The 22,973-nt window shown below is 36.3% G+C and overlaps 1 protein-coding gene across 1 annotated transcript in view; it reads left to right on the forward strand.

Annotated features, from left to right (window-relative positions):
• DNAH8 (dynein axonemal heavy chain 8) overlaps positions 1-22,973 on the forward strand; it is a 335,302-nt gene that overhangs the window by 120,821 nt on the left and 191,508 nt on the right. Inside the window, 10 exon segments of the mRNA XM_033102419.1 lie at positions 1,252-1,352; positions 4,517-4,654; positions 4,821-5,061; positions 10,460-10,659; positions 13,483-13,636; positions 15,067-15,230; positions 16,634-16,736; positions 17,715-17,819; positions 18,208-18,369; positions 21,037-21,261. Of these exon segments, the coding sequence (XP_032958310.1) occupies positions 1,252-1,352; positions 4,517-4,654; positions 4,821-5,061; positions 10,460-10,659; positions 13,483-13,636; positions 15,067-15,230; positions 16,634-16,736; positions 17,715-17,819; positions 18,208-18,369; positions 21,037-21,261 (1,593 nt within the window).

The following is a 22,973-nucleotide window of genomic DNA, read 5'->3' on the forward strand; positions in this document are numbered from 1 at the left end:
CAGCTCTCCTCAAAAACAGGGGCTCCCCTCTGCCCTCCCCGAAAAGCAGTTGCTAAGGTCTAGATCTGGGGAAGGGCAAGGGTAAGACCCTCACACCAGGCCTCATGTCCCAGTGGTGTTTGCTGATGCAACTGTGCTTTGATGTGGGGAGTTACCAGGCACTCGGCTGGCCTGTTGACAACGCTGATATTTTGTTCTCATTTGTCTGGTACTGTGGGTCTTTTGACATTATTTGGGAACTGAATGGAAGAAGGGCGAGTGATTGGCATCCATCAATAGTCTTCACCACATTAACAAAATTGTAAATGTCATTCTTTTAATGCATGCTAACTTTGAAGTTTTCATTTCTCCTTTCCTGATGTTCACATAGTCCCATGGACTCTTCACTCAGTAAGTATACTGAGTGACCACTATACTAACCACCAGAGAAAATAAAAAGTGCAAAATATGGCCGTTGCCCTCTAGGGATTAAGAGTGGGTTGGAGTTCCTGCAGTGTCTTCATACCTTCCTGATTTGGCTCCTGTAATATATACTAATGTGTCTGTCAGATCTATGTCACTCTCTGAGCGTTGTGAGGTCTGATACAACATACATTATTTTTCAGGGCGGAGAATTTAGGATCCTTATATGTTATGCCGTTTAAGTAGAGTACACATTATCTTGTCACAGGTGGATTATTTCTATTGGCTTTTGTGCTTAAACATTCTAAGTATAGGAGATTCAGATTCCAATTCAAAAGACATGTGCATTATTGACTTGATGATTTAAATTGTTAACATTATTTCAAATGGTGTTAAAATGGAACCCTTCATTTTACAGATTATTGCTTAGAGAGAAAACAAGGTTGGGTGGATTATGCTAACGCTTCATTCATTTGAACCCTGTAGAAGAGATGACCAGTCGAAATTAGTGAAAAAGCCTGAATTACAGTTTTTTTTTAAAATGCAGTTTTATTACATTCAAATGTATTTATGGTAACTTGAAATGTAGGTCTTCTGGGGATCATTTAATTTATTAAAGAAATACTTTGATATAAAATGGATACTTTTATAATATTTAAAAGTTAATTTTCCTAAGTGCTTAACTTTTCCTCTGATAGCTGGTTAAAGTATAAAAGTGCTTCACAAATCCTTGTTTCATAGATAGTATTAAATAAACCTCAATGTAGCTTTTATTGCAATTATAATAAATTCTACTTTAATGGGATCTGAATTAATTATATTTTACTACAATTCAAAAACCTTTTATAGGCCAATTTTGATGATCTGTGGAGGAAATTTGTTACATACTCCTCTGGTGAACAACTTTTTGGATTGCCTGTGACTGACTATGAGGTTTTACACAAAGTCAGGTAAGTTTAGAGATTGTGTGTTGCATGCAAATGATTAGATACTGTCCATTAGAAGAATCATGTCGTTATGCAGAGAAGGGCCTCCCTGGGAATACGCCTAACTATTCCCCTGTGCCTGCCTATTCCTGACCCACTGGATACATAGTCTTCGGATAGAGAAGAAACATTCTAGAAGAGTAGAAAAGAAAATACATTGTAAAGATTCTGTGTGTTCATGGCCTATATTTAGCCTGTGCTTTATTTTTTTTCTTTCACTATTTTTGAATAATGTCAATGATTGTGCAGAAACACTGCAATTCTGAATGACTTCTGTTTATTTAAAGGAATAGTCATCCTCAGCTGTAGATCCCTTCCTACAGCATTTATGCTGTGTTCTCCATTGGGTAGACAAAGAATTCATTGAGAATGAAGGGCAAGGAACTTAGCTGATTTTAAACAGTAACAATTGGTTTTAAACAGTGGATCTAAGATTTAAACAAGTATATTTTAGTAGAATTTTAGATATAGTTTTCCTCAGAGCCAAAATTAAAACAGTGGTATTAGCTTATTAGGATCTTGGCTTTCGAAAAGAACTTTATGTTGACTTCTTTTGAAGTGACAGCATGAAAATGTCATGGCAAAATAGACATGAAGTTGTTTGAAGATAAATTAATGCTTCAGCCATTTAAGGTAGATGGTTTGTATTCTTTTTCTAAAGTAGTCATTCACCAAGCTTAACTCAATGACCAATTTTGTTAGAATTACAGATGTCTGATTCTTGACCCCGACTTTCTGAATCAGAATCTCTGGGACTGGGAACTAGGAGATCTACATTTTTATAAACTCTCTAGTTAATTCTTTTGCATACTCAGTCTGAGACTCAATGTTTTATTTTAACCCTCAGTATTCTAGGAAGAATAATCTTATTTACCATTTGGACAAATGGGCCCTTTTTATTTTTATGTTTTTCAGTAATTTATGAATAGTTTACAGAAGCAATTTTATTACAAAACTTAATAATAACGTAAGCAGGGAAAACCCAAACTTTTACTCCATACTCTCCTGGTTTGAAGATATAGTATATACACAAAATGAAGATCGACGTTTGAATGCAACCTACTGCTCATCAGCTGACGTGGACCATACCCATCTAATAAACACTGATTCCAGATTTCGGATCCATTTCCAGTAGCTTCTAGCTTACCATTGCTTCTGATTTTTCCTTGGACTTGCTTTGTTAAAGCTGGACTGTTGAAATTCAAACACTCATAATTTTGAGGGGAGGATCACCATCTTCTTTGCACTATAAATACAAAATACTTTACTTTTAGGTTTGAATGATTAATTCAGTGAATTTTTGCATTGCCATATCATCCATTTCCTTTGAATACACATCCGTCTCCAACATTTGCCTGCTTAAGGGATGTATCAAATAAAATTTACGTGAACATCATAAGTAATGAAAAAACACTGTCACTTACCTTTTTCACAAAATGGTATGGTCTAGGTTCTTGGTGCAAAATCTTGCGTGGTGAAACCCTTGCCTCTATTGAAATATATTGTTCACTCATAAATTAATGAGTTTAGTAAAATACATCTAGATTATTGTCATCTAAAGACTCATAGTCTGAGATTTCACTTATGCAATCAGTTTCACTATCAAAATTAGAGTCTAGAGTGCTGTTTTCTGACTCTTTTATGTTTAATACTTAAGAAGCACCTTCCTTTGTCAATTTTCTTTTCTTTGCTGTTTTAGGTAGGAAATGAAAATTTTGAGTTTTTAACTATATTAAGTGAAAGCTAAACAAAAATCAAAAGGTTACAAAAATGGTATCTACAGAGTTCTTTTTTTATACTTTCTTGGAAGATTGTGTAATACTTTGGGCAGCACAATAAGAAACATGAAGGATGATGCAATAGTGATTTTTTTCATCCTTAGAGATTTCATCATTCTTTTCTTACTAATTGCGTCATTTTTAGCACAGTTGGGAATAATCAGTGATTAATAACTAAATAATCCCTAAGATGATGAATTAGCAAAGTGAAACAAGAAATGGAAAAACAAGATAACTAGGATTCCAGAATGTGTCTTAAATTTATAAAAGAGTTCAATATATCCATATGGTAATTGCAAACCAGGATCAGTTTTACTCCATTAAAAACAATAGCAAATTTTAGTTTTGGCCTCTGCATTATCTATAATAAAATAGTTGTGAATATCAATTCTTGCAAATAGTTAGGACTACATAAGAAATAAACTCAAAAACTAAAATTTGGTCCATTGGACCCTCATTGTATACTAACGGTTGAGGAATTCCTGGAAAAATCCACCAACTCTGTTGAGTGGTCAATTTTTGGTGTTTTGTATAATGAAGAACTTTTCCTTTACTTAAACCTGGAATCTCTCCTTTTATTCTTGCTTTGGATAAAACTCCATTTGGGCACAGGAGGGAAAACTTTTGGTAGGCAAGTGATGTTTAACGTCATACTTACAGGAAATGTTCTTATAAAAATCTAGTTTGCATTTGAAAGAAAAAAAAAACAAATAATACCTTAGCCTTCACTTTGATTTTTTTTTTAATTTATTGGGGTGACAATTGTTAGTAAAATTACATAGATTTCAGGTGTGCAATTCTGTATCACATCACATCATCCATAAATCACACTGTGTGTTCACCACCCAGAGTCAGCTCCCCTTCCATCACCATACATTTGATCCCCTTCACCCTCATCCCCCACCCCCCAACCCCTTTACCCTCTGGTAACCATCAAATTACGTTCCCCAGATTAATTTTCAAACCTGTGGCCATCCTGTGGTCACCGACTGCCCTCCAATCCCCTCACCCTCCCCCTCCACCCCCCACCCTTCCCGCCCATTGATTTTTTTTTAATCAAGTTTTGTTCACATTGTTAAAAATGATTGGTATGGTAGTAATAATCAAACCACTTGTTAATGTCAGGTCGTACTATGATTTGGAATATTCGAGAGCTGTAAACTTGACCTAATTTATGGAGCTTTAATAAACTCTTTGTTTGGAAACTGACAGGGTTGTATGCATGTTGGTATCTATGACATTATACACATAAAGTATGAAATATTTGATTGGATGAATTCTGCTTATCCTATAATGGAATTTATTTTTAAAATATACATTATGTAATGACTTAATTATTTGGTTTCTCAGAAAGGAACTCAACTTGTTGCAGAAGCTGTATGGACTGTATGATACTGTAATGAGCAATATTAGTGGTTATTATGAAATACTTTGGGGAGACGTAGACATTGAAAAAATTAATGCAGAACTGCAGGAATTTCAAAGCAGGTGAGTTTCAGTTGAATTAAGCTTGCCTTTTTATAGTGCTTACCTTAGGATTCTATAGGTATTTCACAAATGAATTTATACTCTGATATATTGCTATAAATGCATAACGCCTTGTTCAAAGGAATGTGTAGATGAAATAATTTTTTCTTTTTCTTTTTTCTGAAAGATGTCGTAAACTTCCAAAAGGACTTAAAGATTGGCAAGCTTTTTTGGATCTGAAAAAAAGAATTGATGATTTCAGTGAGTCATGTCCTCTACTAGAAATGATGACCAATAAGTCAATGAAACAGAGACACTGGGATCGAATCTCCGAGTTAACTGGAACCCCATTTGATGTGGAATCGGATTCTTTTTGTCTCAGAAATATTATGGAAGCACCACTCCTTAAAAATAAGGATGACATTGAGGTACATAAAAGTATAAGATGGTTCATTAAAGAACATCTCCTCTTCTTTTCTGAAAATACACAAAATTATACAGACATTTTATTCAAGGGTGTACTAATTGCCCGATATGCACCCCCAAAATTTGGAATGATCCTGAACATCCCTTGGTTTTGCAAAATAATGCTGTAACTCAAGGAAGTAATAAGATTATTTGAAATATGTTAGTTTTGGAGCTCCTCAGTCTATCCTCCTATCCTTCTTAACTACACTTCCATTTAAAAAAATATGTTTATTTCTGTATTGTGTTCATGGTGAATTCCTCAGAATATTTTTCCAGATTTCTAATTCTAACTTTTCCCTATTAGTCTATTAGCTATTTAAGATTATTATATTTTTCTCTTCCAAGATTTTTAATCAGTCCTTTTTATTAGCATGGTGTCTCTTTTTATTGAGATATTATTGACATATAATATTATATTAGTTTTAGGTGTACAATATAATGACTCATTATATGTATATATTGTGAAACGGTCACTACAATGTGTCTACTTAACATCCATCATCACACATAGATACATTTTTTTTTGTGATGAGGACTTTCGAGATCTCCTCTCTTAGCAACTTTCAAATATACAATGCAGTATTCTTAACTGTAGTCACCATGCTGTACATTACATCCCCAGGACTTAGTTTATAAATGGAAGTTCATATCTTTTCACCCCCTTCACCCATTTCACCCACCATACACTCACTGCCCCCACCTCTGGCAACACCACTAGTCTGTACTCTGTATCTGTCTGACTTATTTCATTACCATAATGTACTCAGGATCCGTCCGTGTTGTCACAAATGGCAGGATTTCTCTCCTTTCTATAGATGAATAATATTATGTTGTGTATATTTAGCATAATTTCTTTAGCCATGAATCCATCGATGGACACTTGGATTGTTTCCATGTCTTGGCTATTGTAAATAATACTGCAGTAAACATAGGGGTGCAAATATCTTTTCAAGTTTAGTGTTTTCATTTTTTTGAGATAAACACCCAGAAGTGGAATTACTGGATCAATGGTAGTTCTATTTTTAATTTTTTGAGGAACCTCCACAGTGACTGCACCAATTTTCATTCCCATCAACAGTGCAAAAGGGTTCCCTTTTCTCCACATCCCCAACACTTGTTATTTCTTTTATTTGTGATAATAGCCATTCTAACAGGTGTGAAGTCATAGCTCATTGTGGTTTCGATTTGCATTTCCCTGATGACTAGGGATGTTGAGCACCTTTTCATATACCTGATGGCTATGTGTATATCTTCTTTGGAGAAATGTCTATTCAGATCCTCTGACCATTTTTTTAATTGGATTGTTTGTGGTTTTGCTATTGAGTTATATCAGTTCTTTATGTAATAGTTTGTATATTAAGCCCTTATCAGGTTTATGATTTGCAGATATTTTCTCCTATTCGGTAGGTTGCCTTTTCATTTTGTTGATGGTTTACTTTGCTCTGCAGAGACCTTTTAGTTTGATGTAATTCCACTTGTTTATTTTTGGTTTGGTTGCCTTGGTTTTTGGTATCAAAATCATAGACAAAAGATCACTGCCAAGACCAATGTCAAGGAGCTTACCACCTGTGTTGTGTTCTAGGAATGTTACGGCTTCAGAGCTTACATTCAAGTCTTTATCCATTTTGAATTCATATTTGTGTGTGGTGTAAAGTCATGGTCTAGTTTCACTCTTTTGCATGTGGCTCTTTCGTATTCCCAACACCATTTATTGAAGAAACTGTTCTTTTCCTATGGTGTATTCCTGGCTCCTTTGTCATAAATTTATTGACATACTGGGGATGCCAAAAAAATATATACAAGTCGACACTTTGGTCAGTGTTGCTCAAGCAGTAGTTCGCCATAATCAGAAGTGTCTGGACACTGATGGTAACCACTTTGAGCACCTCTTGTAATTGCAGAAGTCAAACGTTACTTGTAGTCATCTTCTGTTATCTGTATATATTGAGTATTACAATTTTAATACAGTTTTCCTTTCTTAAAATGTGTATGCATTTTTTGGCAACCTCTGTATATAGCACATCTTCTTTATCCATTCATTTATCAGTGGACACCTAGGTTGCTTCCATATCTTGGCTATCGTAAATAATGCTGCAGTGAACATAAACATAAAAGATGCAGTGTACATCTTTTCAAATTAATGTTTTTGTTCTCTTCAGATAAATGCCCAGAAGTAGAATTTCTGGGTCATATGGTAGATCTGTTTTTAGTATTTTGAGCAATCCCCATACTGTTTTCCACAGTGGTTACCCCATTTTGCAGTCCCACCAACAGTGCACAAGGGTTCCCTTTTCTCCATATTCTCACCAACACATTATTTGTTGAATTTTTTTTTAATTTATTTTTTTAAATTTATTGGGGTGACAATTGTTAGTAAAATTACATAGATTTCAGGTGTACAATTCTGTATCACATCATCTATAAATTACATTGTGTGTTCACCACCCAGAATCAGTTCTCCTTCCATCACCATATATTTGATCCCCCTTACCCTCATCTCCCACCCCCCAACCCCCTTACCCTCTGGTAACCACTAAACTATTGTCTGTGGCTATGAATTTTTTTTTTCTTAGACGTTTATTATTTATATCCCTCACACTGTGGACCCCCCTCCCCCTATCCACTATCTCTCTGACATTATTTGTTGAATTTTTGATAATAGCCATTCTGACTGGTGTGAGGTGGTGTCTAATTGTGGTTCCTACTTTGTTGCTTTTAGATGGAATGTTCTGCATATGTCTCTTAAGTCTATCTGATCTAATGTGTAGTTTAGGACCTGTGTTTCCTTATTGATTTTGAGACTGGATGGTGTATCCATTGATGAAAGTGGGGTATTAAAGTCCCCTACTATTATTGTATTGCTGCCTATTTCTTCATTTAGTTCTGTTAATATTTGCTTTATATATTTCGGGGCTCCTATGTTCGGTGCATAGATTTTTACAAATCCTGTATTCTGTTGTTGGTTTGACCCATTTATCATTATATATGGCTTTTTTTTTTGTCTCTTACTACAGTTAATTTTCTCTGATACAAGTATAATTACCCCAGCTTTCTTTTGGTTTCTATTTGCATGGAATATCTGTTTGTTTTCCTTCACTTTTAGTCTGTATGTTCTACATCTGAAATGAGTTTCTTATAGGTAGCAAATATATGGGTCTTGTTTTTTTTATCCATTCACCATCGAAGCCATCCCACTTGATCATGGTGTATGTATGTATACTCTCTGTCTTTTGATTGGAAAATTTAGTCCATTTGCATTACAGTAATTATCGATAAGTAGGTACTTATTGTCATTTTATTCATTGTTTTCTGGCTGTTTTGTAATTCATTAGTTTCTTCTGTTGCTCTCTTTCTTTGTTATTTGATGATTTTCCATAGTGTTATGCTTAGATTGCTTTCTCTTTCTCTTTTGTATGTCTATTATTAATATACATTTTTGCTTTGTGGTTACCATGAGACTTACATATAACAACTTATATTGATAATAGTCTGTTTTAAATTGATAGCAACCCAAGTTCAGATGCATTGTAAAGTTCTACATGTTAATCCCCCACCATGTTTTGTTTTTGATGTCACAATTTGCATCTTTTTATCTTGTGTATCCATTAACAAATTATTGCAGTTATATTTTTACTAATTTGTCTTTTGACCTTCATGCTAGTTTTAGAAATAATTAACCCGTAACCTTTACAATATTAGATTATTTTGAATTTTATTATATATTTACCTTTACCAGCGAGACTACACTTTCATATATTTTTCTGTTACTAATTAGTGCCCTGTCATTTCAGCTTAAAGAAGTCACTTTAACATTTCTTGTAAGTCCTGTTTAGTAGTGAATCTATGAACACAAGTCCAGATGGCAGCTGGAGGCAGCCTTCTTACACAGTGGAGGGATCTAGACCTTGGCCCTGATGCTCCCTTTCATAGTGGCCACTTTTAGTCTCTTTTATCCCACAGGAATCAAGGGCTAGGCTTCCACAGCCCAGAGCCTTCAGGCCTGGGGTTCAGCTGCACCCACTGGTTTACATACCTTTTCTACTTCTGGTTCATAGAGATGTTTATCTTGTTTTCAAGACTGGCTACGCTTGTTTTTTACTTTCTCTTTTTGTATTTTAAGCATTATTCTATGTTTTTGGAGGTGAGGAACTGCACCATGAAACCAGAAATTCATATATATGGTTTTGTGTTCTCTGCCTCCCCCCAACATTTTTAACAACATATGTACACCAGAAGTTTTGTTTTCAAAGAATTTGTTGTCCTATTTATGAATGTCATTGAAATACTATTAAAGGAAACAAAGAGTTAAAAACTTCAGTTACCATCTAATTCTTATAAGTGGTTTTACACTTAAGGATATAGCCATTCATAGGCTGTACTTTGAAAACTTCATTTTACAATTCCAAGGAATTCTGCGATTCAGTTATTAACTACTGATACACCAAAACAGACTCTCGGTGCTGTCTTCCCCACATACATTCTGTTGCTCTGCACCACGTGCCCTGTTGTTAGCCAAGCCGGATTTCTGCTGTTACTGGATCCACTGCCTCTAAAGGAAGGAAGGGTCTATCCTCCCTATAGTATGTCTTCTCCCTTCCTATAACCCCCCCCCTCGGAATCCCACTTATTCTCAGATTCTCCTTTCTCCATGAGGCCTTTTTCTCACTGTTGGCAGAAGTCATTTCTCCCTCCGGCATTTATAACAGTTCATACCATTCTCACAACATTTATCACATACTAATTTGTATTACATTTACTTGTGGAAATACCTTGCACCCTTAAATTCCTTTCCAGCTCTGTGATTCTGTGATTCTAATATGAAAATCAATTGAGGCATGATGGAGAAAAATATGTTCCTTTTATTTTCCCTTGTGAGACTTTCGTATCAAGGATTCTCAGATATACAGGAAAATCCATAAGATAAAAATAGAATTGACTTTTAAGTAAATGAGGTGTTCGTATTAGGGTCAGAACAGGCAGGAATATAGCAATGTTTATATGTTAAAGAGTTCAGAAGACTCACATGTATTCTGATTTGTTTCTCATAGTAAGCTGCTGAGATAGAGCAGCTGCAATTGTCTCCATTTTGGCCAAAAAAACTCCAATTAAAATATAATCAAGAAAAATGATGATTTAAATTCCATTATCTCATATATGGATACGCTGGATTTCAGTAAAATAATTAGCAGTCAGAGTCTCAGAAAGTTCTAGTTTGGACTTGCAACACAATGATCTTGAGCCTCAGTTTTCTTGGCCATAAAAATGACTAAATGACTTTTAGATCCAAGCTAAAAAATTCTCTGCTTGTACAGTGCACTTAATTTGTAATGTGACATATTCTCTGATTTCTCGCTGAAGGATATTTGCATATCTGCCATTAAGGAGAAGGATATTGAAGCGAAGCTGTCTCTGGTTATTGAGAATTGGACCAACCAGAACCTGAGTTTTGCAGCATTTAAGGGAAAGGGAGAGCTCCTGCTCAAAGGCAGTGAGTCGGGGGAAATCATCACCTTGATGGAGGATAGTTTAATGATCTTAGGTTCCTTACTCAGCAACAGGTAAGTTTATAATTTGTCGGGAAAGGTTTTAATTTAGTAATTAGGGTTCGAAAATGCTAGGTAAAAGTCTAGTTTTGCAGTTGTAGCACATGAGATTCTGACCGAAAGTGCTAACTCTTGTCTGTCCATCTATGAACTTTCCCCTAGTACTCATGGCCTCCATCTCTCTTCCATGGTATTCATCTCCCCTTCCTATTTTTTTCTGGTGGTCCCCATAATTATCCTCCCCCAAACTGGCAGCTTCTCTCTTGAACATCTTGACTCCCCACTGAGATGACCTCTTCATTTTATCTTTCTCTCTCTCTCTCTCTTTTTCCTCTCTCTCTCTCTCTCTCTCTCTCTCTCTCTCTCTCTCTCTCTCTCTCTCTCTCTCTCTCTCTCTCTCTCTCTCTCTCTCGTTCCTCTTGCTCAAGTGTTCACCCAATGGCCCAGGAAAAGCATGCTGGCAACACATGAAAGGAATATACCATTAGGGGTTTGGCTCTTACCAATTTTCACTTTTTATGGTGAAAAGTCACTTTATCTGTGCTGGGTCTTCTAGGGCCTGAATGAGGCAACCTGTCCAGCATTGGACTACTGAACCAACTCAGAGGTGACTGTGATCTCATGCAGCCTTTGGAAGTTCCAATGGGACTCAGATTAAGCGTGCTGTCAGGTCTTGGTCTGGCCATTAGCAGCCTCTAATCCACTGGCTGACTGTGCAGTAATTCTCAAGTGTTCTTCACTCTAACACACCTAAGGACTATGTCACAACCCCATCATTAACAGAGGTCAATGTTCAAGGTGATGGGGATTCTAATGCCCCTTCTCTGGGTTGGGATCACTGGTAAATGAATGGCATCCTGCATGACCTCAGAGGCAGTCTTGTATTTGGATAACACACTAATCCACAAAGCTCCTAGTCCAGGGAGTTCTGGGTTGAATTTAGTGGGGTTAAGGTCCTAGGTGCACCCTCTGCTTGCAGGGAATCTGAATAATCCTGGCAAAGGTGACCATAGGATATTCAGTGGTTCCTAGACTTCCTGGGCTGCTACTGCTCCAGAGTTCATTGCAAATTTTGCCATTCTGATTTCCTAGATGATGACCTCTTGAAGAAAGACTGCAGATTAACCTGCACAGTGTCAATTGGCCAATAAATTCAGGATTTGAAGGCTTTTCTTATTTCTTAAATATTTAACTTGCATGTAACCTGATTAGTGTAGTACCTATTCATAGTACTGGTAAACTCGGTGTTGAGGCCCTGCTAAGAAAGAATGTAAGAATAGCTAAGAAGTCACTACATTCTGGGAGGTTGTCCCCCTAGAGAACTCGCAGCACTAGAAAGCCTTTTCCAGAACTAACCACAGACTGATGTTATAGCAGGCAGTGCCTGTTGGATCTCTAGGGCTACCTGCATGTGACTTCAAAAGGAAATTGTATATCTCCACACGTGAGACTTGACTCTAGATATTGCCTGGATTGTGACACTTTCCTGGGGGATCCCTGATTCCACTGGGGCTCCACTGATATGCCCATCCATCATGACAGGTTCCACCACACAAAGCTGTGCAATACAGGTACCTGGCCAAAGGACAGAAACTGGTTATGCTGGATTTCATTTCAGATCTCCCCTTTTCATGTTGGAAATGTATACATCATCTAAGATAACTGGTTTGTTTTTTTTTCCTTATGGGCAGGATCATTTTCGGTCCCAAATATTTAAATGCTTCAACTCCCTGAAATGCCCATTCAGATCAGTGTAGTCTGCATTTATTGATTTTGAAGACATATTGACTGCCTTTTAGCTGTAGACCAATGCCCAGATGGACAGTATACATTGAGTGTTGAGAAAAATGCCTCTTACTGCGTGAATAGCTCACCTACCTCCTGGGACAATTTTTGTACAATTCCCTTTATACATCTATGTATAAAAAGTCTTCCAGAGAAGTTATAGATTGTACCCAGTCATCAGACTATACCCAGAAGAACTCCATTCTATATGTCAGCACCATCAAGTCACCCTTTCCTGGATCAAGAAAAGTTTTAAGACCCCAGTCAATGTGTGCCACTCGCTAGGACATTCCGCCACACCACGTCAAAACTACTTGTCATTGCCGCAAACTGAACCCAGCTTCTTAATCCAACTGTAGGTGATTAGGTTTTTACCAAGGAGCTTCCCATCACTTCCTCCATGGCGTCTACTCTATTTTTATCTTTCCTTTTAGTGCCCAGCTTTCTGAACATCTTGTATTCTCATAAACCCTTCTGGTAGCCCTGATGGTCAGAAAACAGGAATCCTGCTGTTTGGGGGTAGCTGTCTGGGATCCCTAGTACTGCAGAATCTTGGTACAGTGCCTGGTGGCGTTAGCAATCTGTGGGAGGGAAGAGCATCCCTGTAAGCAGACATCGGACCGCAAGCCTGACTCAGGCTTATGATAATAGTTCCACAGACCAGTAACAAATAGTGTCCTATGTGTTGTTCTCACAGGTGGTCCCCACTTGTTTTGTCTCACTAAAGTCTTGGCAAACCATTTTGTTCTTTGTTTTCACTTTATTCCCAGAAGCAACTAGCACAGTTCCTTTACTGGACCTCTGTGCCATAAGACTGGACCCATTTTCCGATTCTGTGAGTAACACATTGGAACAATAAGTGAAATCACTATAAAAGTTTTACCCGTAAAAAAAGCAAAAATGTCATTAGCTATAAGAAATTTATTAGGGACTGCCTTTTAGGAAAAAAAAGTTCATTCCCAAAAGAGTGTTTCTCCTATAATTCATTTTGTTAGGCCATACTATTTTCTGAATCTTCATTAAATGTAATATTTTCTTGTTCTTACTTTTTAGATATAATGCTCCATTTAAAAAAAATATACAGAATTGGGTGTATAAGTTGTCCACTTCCTCAGATATAATTGAAGAGTGGCTAGTAGTCCAGAACCTTTGGGTTTATCTTGAAGCTGTTTTTGTAGGTGGAGATATTGCCAAACAGCTGCCTCAGGTAAATGTGGTTTTTGTAACTACTGATACAATAATTTGGTGTGTTGTCTGTATATCTCTGCAAAAGTCTTCACAAAGAAGTGTGGTTGGTTATGTCTTGGTTATTTACACCAGGGGTTGGCAAACTATGGCTCGCTTACCTGTTTTTGTAAATAAAGTTTTATTGGAACACAGACATATTCATTCATTTATGTTTTGTCTGAAGGCTTTAGCATTACAGCAGAAGCGTTGAGTAGTTATAACAGAGACCATGTGGCCTACAAAGCCTAAAATATTTACTATCTGGCCCTTTACAATAAATAAATAAATAAATAAATAAATAAATAAATAAATAAATAAATAAAAAGTGACCTTTGATTATATTAGCAGAAAGAGGAAAAGCACATATTTTCAAACAGTGAAAAATCTCCAGGTTGTTTGAGCATGTGAGGTACATTCAAGTGTGGTATTGTTAAATTGTAGTAGTTCATCTCTTCCAAGAGCTAACCTCACAATATCCTTCTGAGGGTAGAATTAAAATTAATTTGCATTCTGTAAGTGCAATTAACTACTAGTAAGTTGACTAATAGTAAATTAGAAATATACCATGAGGCAAGGAAACTTCACCTTAGAAGCATGTAACAAAAATCATTAAAACAACTCTGTTGGGGTCTATTAAATAAATGCCAATACCTCACTAATAGCTTTATTCAGCGAAGGTAATTTCTCTCCTATGAAATTAAGCCTGCTCTTTCTGAATTTCCTCGCCTATAAACAGGATCTATATAGATTAAAAATCAAGGATAAAAGAGTTTTGAAAATGACTCATTTCCCTTTGTAACACATTTTTGAAACACAAATCTTTTTTTAATCAGAAAGTTGCATTAAAAATGCACTTAAAAGTTTTGAAATAGGCAAGATTATGCCAATTTCTAGAGGCATTTTTGCAATTGAACGCAAAGCTTACCATCATCCATAGTAAATAGAAAATTTTCATTTGCAAACATGTAAATGAAGCTTTGTTTTGGATTTTTACTGTTTTCTTTTTTTTTTCCCTGGGATATTATTAAGCTGTAATTATTCCAAGGATCCTGAGATCAAATTATTTTCATGCTTCTTTAATTTTCTCATCAAACCACCCAGAGTGCTGAAAGAGTAGATTTGAGATTGAAGTGGATAGCTTTGAAAGTTAATCATGTGGTACTTTGAAAAACATATTAAATGTAAGCTAACAAGTGATAAACCCTATTGTGATACAGCAGTATTTCAATAAGCAGTTTTATGACTTTTGGTTTTTGTTGTTCTGATGAAAAAAAGAATTTTCCCTTTCAATTATGTAGCCCCAGACTAGTAGAGGCTGGTTTAAAGAACTCTAGGAAATTAGAAAGTGAGTACTTTGCTTTATTCAAGTATCCGAATGCTAATTTTCACTGAATATGTATTTGTTTTTAGGAAGCAAAACGTTTTCAGAATATTGATAAGTCATGGGTAAAGATAATGCAGCGAGCTCGCGAGAATCCCAATGTGATTAGTTGCTGTGTTGGAGATGAAACCATGGGGCAACTTTTACCTCATTTACATGAACAGTTGGAAGTATGTCAGAAGTCCCTTACAGGGTAAGAGTTTAATTTTTAAATTACCTATCATTTTATATGTGCTGGTGTTTTATCCCAAACGAGTTAATAGTATCATTAACAACATTTCTGGTTGGTAGTGATAGGAATCTAACATTTCACATAAATTTAATTTTTAACTTTAATTAAATTAAATTAATTAATTAATATTTTTTTAAACTTTTATTTATTTTAAGTGTGTTTTTCCAGGACCCATCAGCTCCAAGTCAAGTAGTTGTTTCAGTCTAGTTGTGGAGGGCGCAGCTCACAGTGGCCCGTGTGGGGATTGAACCCTAAATTTAATTTTTCTGTAAAAAAAAAAAAGAAAAAAAGATACCTTCAACCTGGGGGTGGGCAAATTAAAGCATTGTATTAGTTTTGTAGGGCTGCTGTAAAAAAATTACCACAAACTAGGTGTCTTAAAACAACAGAAATTTATTTTCTCACAGTTCTGGAGGCTGGAAGTCTGAAATCAAGACGTTAGCACCTTTTGAAGGCTCTAGGAGAGAATCTTTCCTTGTTTCTCTCAGCTTCTGATGGTCCTAGGAGTTCTGGCTGGTGGCTACATAACTCCAATCTCTATCTCTGAATTTACATGTCCTTTTCTTCCTGTGTGTCTCTCATGAGGACACTTATTAGATTTAGGGCTTAGTTGATTAATCCAGGGTGATTTCTTCTTGAGATCCTTAACTTCAATACATCTGCAAAGATCCTTTTTCCAAATTAAGATTACATTCACAGTTTCCAGGAAATGGGACCTGGACCTATCTTCTGAGTGGCTTCCATTCAGCCCACCGCAGGCATGGAGTAGAGATGTGCAATAAGAGAACAATGAAGCAGATGAATTCATGAAAATTTTCTTAAAAAGCAGTTCATTCTCAATTTCTATTTGAAATAAGGGGAACATATATCCTGGTTTGTCTAAGTTTATGTCTCTGTCCTAGTTTAATGGTTAGTTGTCCCTGCTTTCATTTTCAAAATGTGCTGGTTTGGCGATAAATAATGTGTTCACTCTGGATTTAAGCCTGGGGTTCAAAATACTCTTAGAAAGCTCACAGAAGAACTTTTTTTTTTTTAATTTTTCATACAATATTTTTATTGTAAAAAACAAATTTCTGGGTAATGGTGCTTTTTCTCTGCTTAGAAGAACTCTTGATGAGAAAGAAGATGATGGATGGGGCAGGCTTGCTCTGAAACCCTTTCTTGTATCCATTCGTTTTCCCAAGTAGTATCCATGGTGTAGCATAGACTTTGGATTTAACCAAATATTTCAGAAGCAAATGGGAAATAACGATAGGTGTTTGCTATTATCTTATTGAAGATGTTAGTGATTATGTCATGGCTAAAAATAAAATAAAAATAAATAATTGAGAAAAAATCATTTGGTAACGCGACTTTATTTAAAGGTATTTGGAGAAGAAGCGATTACTATTTCCAAGATTTTTCTTTGTATCTGATCCAGTCCTCCTGGAAATTCTTGGGCAAGCCAGTGATTCCCATACCATACAGGTATGAGCTAAATATCTATTACCTAAATATTTTTTTCCCCATAGCATACATAATCAGTAATAAAAATGAAGTTAACATCTTGAAAGTGGAGGCAAGAAAGAAGAGTATTTAAAATTATGTTGATTACAAAATGTCTTTTTTTCTGTGTATTTGGTGTCCATCAACCTGAGGCAAGGTTCATCAACTATGCTACTCACCAGCCCGGTGACCTTGGCCAGCTTCTTATTTTTCCTGCACCTCAGTTTCCTCATCTGTAAAATCAGGATATTATTAATGGTTTCCACCTCATAGGATTGTCGTAGGATTATGTGAGATTATGTATTGAAAAGTATCTGGCACCGGTGTGTCCTCAGTAAATGTAATTCATTATTATGAGTATTTTAGTCTAAATATTTTTAAATCAAACAGAGCTTATGGTTTGGATCTGTCCTTTTTCCTGTCTAGAATGCTTCTCTAATGCTTTTAGCCATTTCCAAGGGCAATACTTCCAGGAGGAAGACAAAAATTATAGAGAGCTGAGAGTGGGATTAAACCAGGCTGTTTCTGGTTTGGGAATCTGGAAAACAGGTACTGAAACCTTTCTGGTTGGTTTCCAGAAAGTTGTGGGCATGAGAAAAGAGGAGAAAAGCTGTGTAAAGCAGAAGTGGGCCAAGAGAGAACGCAGGACTGAGCTGGGAGGGACCAGGTAATTTAGTCTCTATCTGGAGGAAAGTGACAGTTGTTAATTAGTCCAGTCTCCGTAGTCTAGAGGGGCATTGAAGGGCTTGGAGGAAACATTCTGTGGGGCTGGATTTTAAATAGTGGGCCTCCAATTGAGTCAAGGATCAACGCCGTCTTTTTTTTTTTTTTTTTTTGAGACGATGAAGTAAATTCTTAATCTTTTACAAACGTAAAATATATTAAGACTTTTTAAAGCATCTCAATGGCTTTTGTGTTTAGCCTCATGTATGATGTTTTGCTGTCTCGTGCTTCTTACAGCCCCATCTCCCAGCCGTATCTGACAACATAAATGAGGTGACATTTCATGCAAAGGACTACGATCGTATCCTGGCCGTCATATCAAGAGAAGGAGAAAAAATTATTGTAATTTAATTTGGTTACACTTTCGTTGTTAGGATTTCTTTAAAAATTTACGTTGAGGAGAATGCAATTCTCTTATGAAAAGAAAAGGGTGGTGGGATGGACTCGGGTTCTAGTTCTGCAGTTCTTACTGTGACAAACTAGTTTGGATAATTCATTTAACTTCTCTAAGACTCATTTTATCACTTATAAAATGAAAGTTTTAGACCAGATGATGTTCCTTCCACCCACGGTATTAGTTGATTTGACTCATGTTTTAAATATTTTGTGTAAAATATAAAACTATTTGCTTGGCACGGCCTAACTATGATTTATCAAGTTAAGTGTGGGACATTTGTAAAAATACCAAGCTATTATCAATTTGTAATATATTTGTAATATATTTTTTCAGTTGGATAGTCCTGTTATGGCCAAAGGTCCTGTAGAGATTTGGCTTCTGGACTTGTTAAAAATGCAGATGTCATCATTACATAACATAATTAGATCTGCGTTCTATCAAATCAGTGATTCGGGATTTCAACTCTTACCTTTCCTCAGTCACTTTCCAGCACAGGTGAGAACACAGTGTTTAAATAACGGTTATAAGAAATGAAAATTAAGGGGAAGGATACTCAGGAGGCAGTCAGCCTGATGGTGTGGAGCCTAGTGTAGCTTTGAATTAGCTGGGGAGGCCCACCTTCCCTCAGTGACCAACCACCTGCTGTCCACGTACACCATTCAAGACCCCCCCACCCCATCCCCCTGTTCTCCCATCATTAAGACCATACACTGAGACGAAACCACTTACGGAAAATTTCATCTTATATGTAAAAACATAGGTAGATATAGATACACGTATAGGTAGGGATATATATAAAAGGAATGAGCATCTTTTCTTGAAATGAAATCCATCTTGCCTCTTGTTTATTTTTCCTTCAATTTAAATATTAAAAATTGGCATAATCTGTTAAAGGAGGGCTTCTCCTGCAAGTAACTTTTTAATGAGAGAAGACCTTGAAGGGGCTGAGTTTGGAGCAGGTGTTCTCTTGAACAGCTCTCTCAAATCCAATGGCTCTTCGAAGTGTACTGTAAGTACCACGTATTATTAAAACCGAATATAGAAAATGACGAGCCAATAATTTTATTACATTTTCAGCCAAGATAAATGAAAAGTGATGACTTGTGATATATCTGGGTCATAGATAGTGTGGGATAGAAGGCAAGAGACATCCAAGAAAAATGTAGGCAGTTTTTGCCCAAACTGTTTCTTCTCCAACTGCTCCTACCAAACCGCACTCCAAATCCTGAATGACTTACTTCACACACTGTAGAGAGAGCTGAAATGATATGAAATTAATTATTCAAATGACACGAGTACAGATATAGAAACAATCTTTATTGAGGAGAATAGTTTAATGTTGTGATTTTTCAAAATATTGTATAATAGCCTTCTCAAGCTTTAATATTTTTATTAGGATTATTACCTTTGTGATAAATCTTCATAAAATACTTTATTGGATAAGCTGAGAAAGTCACTCCTTAGACAAAATCAAGATATTTTTCCTCTCCCAGGAGAGCTTGATTACCCCATGTATTCTGAAAGAGAGGCTCAGTCTAGTTTAGATAGAGGAGTTAGCATTAAAGGTGGAAAAGTTGAAGAGTAAGTTCAAATCAATGGTGAAGTTGAACAGGATATAGCAGGAAAGTTGACTAGCTTTCAGGATTTTCTTTAGTGTGTATAAATACACATATACACAAATAAAGAGGTAAAATTTGAAACAATTTTAGGTAAAAATCTTAACATTGTGGTGGGCAAATTTCAGTTATTTGGGAAAATTGCTTTAAAGAGTAACTATATAGCAAACTAGTATGTGTTGAATATATATATATATTGAATGAATATATGGTCATTACTCTTCAAAGCAATTTTTCCAAATAACTGAAATTTGTCCACTACAATGTTAATTTTTTTTATTTAAAATTGTTTTAAATTTCATCTCTGCTTTCTTCTAAACACATTTTCAAGATTATGAATGCAATGGATCCTTGTTGCAAAAATTTGGGAAAATTTGAAAAATATAAAAATGAAAATAAAAATTTCCCATATTTCTATCACTTAGAAATGATGACTAAATATTTTAGTGTATTCCCTTCCAGTATTTTTTAATGTGCTTATTAACAGGCATCAAATAATATGAGAATGAGCATTCTTATTTTGTTTTTTACTTTAATGAGACGTCCTCCAGTTTTCACCATTAAGTCCCCTGCTTCTTACACAAGTAAAAAACATAATTTAAACCTTTCTTGGTGACTCAGGTTAGTCATTTTAAAGATTAATTTTTAGAATATACCAAAATCAACATGCAGTGATTTTTTCAAGGTCTATGGGTCTATTTGTCTTTAAATCAGACAGCCTTACATTGTTGTTTCTGTATCGTGTCTCTTTGCTGTTCCTATCTTGTGCTCTTCTGTCATCATGGCCAGAAACAGCTCGCTATTGGGAGCTTCCTGACACCGGCTATTTCCTCTGTATCTGGTTACACCTTAGCCAGGTGTTTTCATTTACCTTCACCTGCAGACTCCAGGATTGGCAACTGTTCTAGCAGGAAAAACATCGAAGTTCCTCAGAGGACAGGGATTAGGAAAGGGTTTGATTCCTGTTTTACCCACATCAAATGCCATGTCCAGTAGTATCCACCTGCCACTCACACTGCTTTCAGTCCTCTGCCAAATGTGGGGTTCCTTTTTGGTCCAAATGATTTTGGATCTGTTCCTTTACTCTGTGCATGAACAAAAGCTCCCAAAGGGACAACTGCTGCAGTGACGAAGTGAGGGTGGGGGTATTCTGATCGCTTTTACTCCCTTTCCTGGGCAGAAATTGTAGGCAAGGTGACAGTCACTCACAGTTTCCCTGTGCCTTCATCAGGAGACAAAGGGCAAGCTTCTCTCCTTCTCACTTTCTGTGTCTCTCTCCTTTAGACTGATAAATAGATAGAGAGGTAGGTGTAGGTGAAGATACGGATTTTAGAGTGAAGATCAAGAAAGGAGATAGGCAGCATATCTTTTTAAAAAGTTGTGAATAGATGTTTGGAAAACAACTTTTGGGAGTGGAGAAATGCGTGTCCATTTTTTACTTTAACAGGAGTAAAATCCTGTTCACCTTCATGTGAATAAGTGACCACCAACTTTTATTGCAGGATCTGTTTTAAATATTTGGCTTATTTGTCTGCTGAATTTGTAGGTTGGGCTCCTGGGAATTCAAATGTTGTGGACACATGATTCAGAAGAGGCTTTACATAATGCGAAAGATGACAGGAAAATCATGCAAGTGACCAACCAGAAATTTTTGGATATTCTAAATACTCTAATTAGTCAGACAACACATGACCTAAGCAAGTTTGAAAGAGTGAAATTTGAAACTCTAATTACCATCCATGTGCATCAGAGAGATATTTTTGATGACTTGGTAATGTATCTATTTTCTTAATTTACAGTAATTTAGTATACTAGTTAATAATTTAGTGTTCCTAATAATGAGCAATTATTATGCATATTATCTAACTTATACGAAACTTCCGTCTACCTGGCCCTTTTTCACAACTGTCTTCATATATATCATGTCCACAAATATCTATATTTTGTGATTTAAACAACCACATATGTATATTCACATTTGGCATTCTGAAAGTCTAGAACCAACTGATGTGATGTGAATTAACTAATTGTCCCATTAAACCAAATGACAGGAACATGATATAATTTAGGTGAGGTTGGTCATGATGGGCCGATGGGGAAAGAAGTCCAGATCGAATAGAATCAAGCTTCAGAGAACTCACATGGCTATTTGTCCAACTGCTGGTGTACAACAGGGCATCACGGGCTTGATCTGGGCAAGGCTCTGCAGAGTGAGCGAAAGAGGAGTAGTGTTTGCATTCCCTTTGGAAACAGAACTCTAAAGCTAACCAGTGGCCTAGAGCAAGACCCAGTTCTCATAAAGCAGTAGGTAGTTATCTGTTACAGGGTAGGGGCCTCAGGCAATTTACCACCATTTGACTATCTTTGTCTTTAACTACCATTGTTTTCTTTTTATTTGTTTCGATGAGCCTTAAAGGCGTCTCTTTCCTTCATACAGAGCCATATAATCCCTGCAACTTGGGGCCCTGTTTTAGAGAATGTGATCACAGGCTACCTATGTCAAACTTGTATCACAAATTCTGATTAGATAAGTTATATTTATTGAAGATTGAAGGACAAGCAGTCTATTTATTCCACTGGAATCTAGATCCTTGCTTCTCAAAGTATTGTATGCCAACCAGTTGCATTGGCATTTCCTGGGAGCTTGTTTTTTATTATAGAAAAGCAGGATCTCCAGCTTTCTCACCCCACTGCCCTCCACCCCATCTACTGAATCAGAGTCTACATTTCAACAAGATTCCCAGCTAATTAATATGCATAATAAAGTCCAAGAAACATTGCTGTAGGATTTCTCTCTGGATCTTTGGGTCAAACTAGTCATCAGGAAGCTGCATACTTAAACCATGTTTCTTTGACCTTTTACAGATTTGCTTTCACTGAATTGCAGTTGCCCTTATATTTTGGCTTTCATTGAAGTCCATGTCAAGAAACTCCTATGGAATCCGTTATTGTATCTGCTAAGGTTACTGAGGCTGTTGTCTATACATCTTCCACTGACTCTTAAAGCTGAAGTCTCATGGAAGAAATTTCTTTTAAATTTAAGTGCTGAGCAAAGCTTTACTTTACATACAGAATGGATTTTTTTTTAATACCTATACACAATTAAAACCACGAAACTATTTTCTTTTGGTTTTAATCACTATTGAACTCATGGTCAGTTTGTATCCCAACTAAAATAAGATTTCATGGCCAGCATGTTTGCACTTTATTTTTCCATGCAGAATGCTTAGAAGAGCCTGTTATATAGTAAGAAATCAGTAAATATTAGCTGTTCTTTTTTCATTCTCTTTGATCTCCTCCTCACCATCTTAACAGATTGTTGAAAGCAGCCAGCTGACTGCATCGCCATGGCTGTGGGACCTGTGTTAGAGTCCCTGGGGTTGGCTTATGTTCCCGAAAGGAGCTCTTTTAAGGTCATGAACACACTGTGCTTTAGGAGGGAAGCCAGAATTCTTAAGTGAAGGGGAGGCAAGGTCATAAACT

The sequence above is a fragment of the Rhinolophus ferrumequinum genome, chromosome 3, assembly GCF_004115265.2.
Source record: "Rhinolophus ferrumequinum isolate MPI-CBG mRhiFer1 chromosome 3, mRhiFer1_v1.p, whole genome shotgun sequence".
Classification (NCBI taxonomy): domain Eukaryota; kingdom Metazoa; phylum Chordata; class Mammalia; order Chiroptera; family Rhinolophidae; genus Rhinolophus; species Rhinolophus ferrumequinum.